We start from the raw sequence: 4711 nt of genomic DNA, 5'->3' as shown, positions 1-4711 counted from the left end.
GAACTGCTGCAGCTAGTTCAAGCCTCTCTCTCACTGTTTCACCAATTGCTCTGGTACTTTGGTGTACTTCTTCACTCGCCGCCAACAGAGAGCTAACGAACGGACAAGAGGATGGAGGGAGATGATGAGCATGCTACCTGTTAGTCCGAACTATTATCTCCGGAGGAACTATCCGAAGGTAAGAGATGATGAACAGCAGCGCTTTTCCCATTATTTTTCCATTATAAAATCAAACAATGGAAATGTACATTTTTACACTTTTCCGTCCCACTCAAATGTTTCCACAAACCAAATGGAGCCTTAACTTGTACAAGTTTTATACCGGTAAAGGTTTTCGTGAATTTGAATCATAATGAGCTTGAAAAGCTTCGGACAATTACAAATTTACAATAAAAGCCAGCGTACGTATAACGAGATTAAACATGAAGCTTTCAACAAGTTGTAGTATACCAAACGGAGTCTAACTTATTTAATTCCAAGCACAATCTCCGCCCAATCGTAATAATGTCTCAACCAGCTTTTATCAACAAGCCAGCAATGATAGCCGACTTACCAAATGGATTCAAATCTACTTCTTTAACATCAAAACACACATTGTTCATGCGTTCCGCACTAAGAGAGGACTCTTTTGTCCTGTGTTCATTACTCCATTTTTGCCTCCAGCTCCTTTAACATTATTGTTACCCTATCCCTATCCCTATCTCAACAGAGCAAATATGAGACACATTCTTGTAGAAACAAGAATAGCTAGTAATCAAAATGGGTTAGGTTCGAAGGGTTTTGTAATTTATTAGATATGTCGGTGGATTGGGTTAAACCACAATGACTCGACTCTGTTGGGTTAGGTTTGGATCGGTTATAATTGGATTTCAGTTTGGGTTGGGGTGAAACGGTGCCTGACCCATTGACATTTGCAGAAATAAAATACATATAGACAATAGGCTATTTACTTAAAAAATACATATAGGCTTTGTTGAGTATAGCTGAAATGTATATGAGAAGGGATGGGGGTATGGATACCCTTTTTTTTATCTAGTTGGATTGGACTTGGGTTGAGGAAAACGATACAATGTGAAGGTGTGAAGAGCGCTTTGGGAGAACCAAATCCGATTTAGTGGTCAGCACCGTGTAAGGCTGTCAATGGACCGGTTTTGAATTGCACACCATCCAGTCCAAAATCATTATTGGATTAATTCGGTCCAAAATATTTATTAAATTAGATTGGACCTGGTTCGTCTGTAATAAATTTATATTGGATTGGGTTGGATCAAGTCAATATCTGATCCATTGAAATGAGAATATATGCGTTAATGGATTGGATTTGGGTTGAAACCAATCTAAATCAAAATAAATTTGAACAGATTGAACAGTTCAGACATTGAATTGAACCAATCCAAATTGGTCTAAAACATTCATTGGACTGGATTGGACCTGGTCCATTTATAGTGGACTCACATTGAACTGGATCAAATTGGACCAAATCCAATCCAATTGGCACCCCTAACACTATGTGGCGTGCCTATCACCTAAGCTCATGGGTCATGGCTCCTGATAGAGGTGTACATCTGGCCATGCCGCCCATGGCCCGACACACAGCTCGGCACGATGGTCCATGGGTCATGCCAGACCCGGCACAATCATGCAAGTTGTGATCAGCCTAGGGTTTTAAGCCCACGGGCCAGCACAACACAGCACAACTGAGCAAGCCATGCCACCCACAACCAGCGGGCCAACAAAACCCAGCCCATATATATACTTTATATATATTATATAAATTATAATTATATAATAATATATAAAAAATAATGTATTAATAAAATAAATAATTTTTTTAATTTTATTATACTAATTTATTTAGTCATTGTATATACAATCAATTGCATACACAAAATTCATATAAAATTAAATTTTTAAGTTTTTTATCAATTTTTTTAAATAAATAGCTTTGGCCCCATGCATAGCCCGACCTGGCCCAAGGCTCGGCCCACGCCGCCCGGCCCACAGCACAACACAGGCCTGGGCCGTGCCAGGCGAACCCCCAAACTTTTGACCGAAGGCAGCAAGGCCCGTAACAGCCCGCAAGCCAGCATGGCACAACCTGCACTTTGCACGGGCCGTCCATGGGCCGTGCCATGCCGACCCGGCACAGCCAACTTTACACCTCTAGCTCCTGGGCCCTACCCCAGGAATGGATCTTTGCGTCGACCACTTTGACCATCTGTTGGCCAGCACTGAGTTCGACATCAGACATTTCCAAATCCAAAATACAGGATCAGTAGCAAAACCATTCAGAGTCTGATGATCTCAGACACCATGATTGACAAACTTGTATTGTATTGGCTAGCATACTGTTGGTCTTGGTGGACAAACAGCAAGGTCTCTACCACTCCATAACATAATAGTATCAAGCACAAACAATGGATGAGGACCTGAGTGAGCTACTCACATGACAATGCGCCCTGCTTTTTCAGATAAATAAAACCCTTGAATTAGGAAAACCAACAGTTCTCGTGCACACTACATAGTTCCTGGAAGGCAAAACTGGTATTATGTCCTAAAAGATGGTTTACTGAATTGTCTGAGCAACAAAAAAGAAAAGGAAAAACAAAAAAACTGATGAATTAATCAATCCTCTTCCTCGCCCTCGTTCTCAGCAATATTGAAGTACCGCAGCTCATAAACATTGCGGTCCTTGTTGGATGCAATGACCCGAAGCCAGTCTCTAACATTGTGCTTCTTCAAGTACTTCTTTGTTAAATACTTGAGGTACCTATGCAAATCACAACTCGCACCATAAGTTTAATTAAGAGTGGAAGAAAATAAACAATGTCAAACTACAAATCAAAGAAATAAGACAACATCTACTACTGGAAATAAAGAGAAAGCAAGCTCTTAGCTGCATATCTGACTGATACTGAAGCATAAGGAGACTTCTTCAAAATCAAAACAATATGACAAGAGATGGGGAAGAACACACGAGGAAAATAACTTGTGAAACGGATCACTTAAAAAGGCCAGAAAGTCAGAGCTTGTGGACATGTTCACTCGTGATTGGCTACTTAGCCCAGTTTACACACTTGTGTTCGCAACAGAACCCTGTTCAAGCTATGATATTTGGCTTTCATTTCCCGTGGAACACACACAATCCAGCTTAACCCTTTCACAAGATCAACCCTAACTACTGATAAAAAATGGGAAAAAGTAAATATTGTCTTTAACGTCTTTGCATAAGCTTTTTTTAAAAAATGCCTTCCATCACAAACATATTTTGCCTGAACTTTAAACCACCACAACACAATGGGGATTAGCAGGTGAAAAGGAAACAAGAGTTTGCAACTGCTTTCAATGTCCTTTGATTGAGCTAAGCATGGTGATTAACAAAGACCATTCCAAAATATTTGTGACAGAGGTACAGGATCAGGACATGATAAAATTGCTCCATTTGCGTCAATGGGGTTAGACATACTTATCAATATAAAATCAACGAGGTTAAACATAACCATGCATGGACCGGGTTCTACGTTCCTAGATTACAAATATCTGAAAGAGGGCTTAACCTATGAATTAATACATACAAATGATGGCTCCACCGTTAATCTTATCAAACTTAAATCTAATGGTAGTTGATTATTTACAAGGTGATGCGCATATTCTGAATGGAGGACTCTGGGGCCCTATGTTATCAAGGTGCTCCAAGGCACCTATGATCAATAGCCACAAGCCCTCCACTTAAACCATACTTAACTACAGGAGTATGCCCAAATAGAGTATATAGAGGCAGCAAGAGAAGGGCTCTATAGAACATCAAAAAAAGAGAAGGGCTCTATGCTTTATTTCCGGTATTGTCTTGATTAACAGATAACAAAGACATTCATGGAAGGACGACAACAATTTTAGAAAGTTGACACATGTATTGGATTTGAATCTCTAAGTACTGGGCCGGGTTCCATGATCCCAGGTTTGCATAAGTCGAAATTAAAGAAAAAATAAAGTGTGGAAAACATCACCCAAACTTCAGGAATTAAAACCACACATCACCATTCCATGTAGACAATAAAAAGGAAAAACAAATTAAGTTGTACTGTCGCAGATATGAATGAACATTTCTAATCTCTACTAACAATGATGTGCTAGCGGTAAGTGATATTTTCCGAAATACGTCAGACAACAGTCAACAAATTCGAACCATTTAGCACAGATCTAAGCTTAGTTCACTCAGGAGATAGTGAATACGATAATAGTAAGAATAAAATTATAATGCCAAATCTAAAAGGTACATTAAGAGAATGGAAGAAAAAAAGCAGGCAAAGTTGGTAGAAACTTATACCTCTTAGAGAAGGGATTATCAGAGGTCACGGTAATCTTGTTCTTATCACGAGAAATGGTAATGGAATCGCCAAGAGCACCGGCTTTGCCTCCGACCTTGATTCGCTCCTGCAGGAACTTCTCCAAGGAGGCGATGTCCATGATCTTGTCTTCTACTGGCTTCGAACAGTCTATAACGAAGCTCGCTCCCTTATTCTTCCCCTTTGGGGCGACCTTCTTCTCTTTACTCATCTTCCTCTGCCTTCTCTCTCCCTCTTCCCTCTGGCTCTGAAAAACCCTAACGCAGTCGCCCCAAGCCCGATACGGAGACTTCTCGCCTTTGAGATAAAGATGATACTTATATGGCTTTCCTGAATGGACCCCTAGAAGGCTACAAGCCTAGAAA

At 40.2% G+C, this 4711-nt stretch overlaps 1 protein-coding gene across 1 annotated transcript; it reads right to left on the bottom strand.

Annotated features, from left to right (window-relative positions):
* Positions 1 to 2463: 2463 nt before the first annotated feature.
* Positions 2464 to 4711, bottom strand: LOC148842368 (large ribosomal subunit protein eL22z-like). The gene is made up of 2 exons (XM_088957746.1): positions 4328 to 4711; positions 2464 to 2770 (listed from the first exon to the last, which is right to left on the bottom strand). The coding sequence occupies exons 1-2, from the start codon at positions 4555 to 4557 to the stop codon at positions 2626 to 2628; spliced, it is 375 nt and encodes a 124-aa protein (XP_088813872.1). The 5' UTR covers positions 4558 to 4711; the 3' UTR covers positions 2464 to 2625.

This window comes from Nelumbo lutea, chromosome 8 (assembly GCF_056320005.1).
Source record: "Nelumbo lutea isolate HS-2025 chromosome 8, American lotus-T2T, whole genome shotgun sequence".
NCBI classification, from domain to species: domain Eukaryota; kingdom Viridiplantae; phylum Streptophyta; class Magnoliopsida; order Proteales; family Nelumbonaceae; genus Nelumbo; species Nelumbo lutea.
This window is presented reverse-complemented; position numbering and strand designations above follow the sequence as displayed.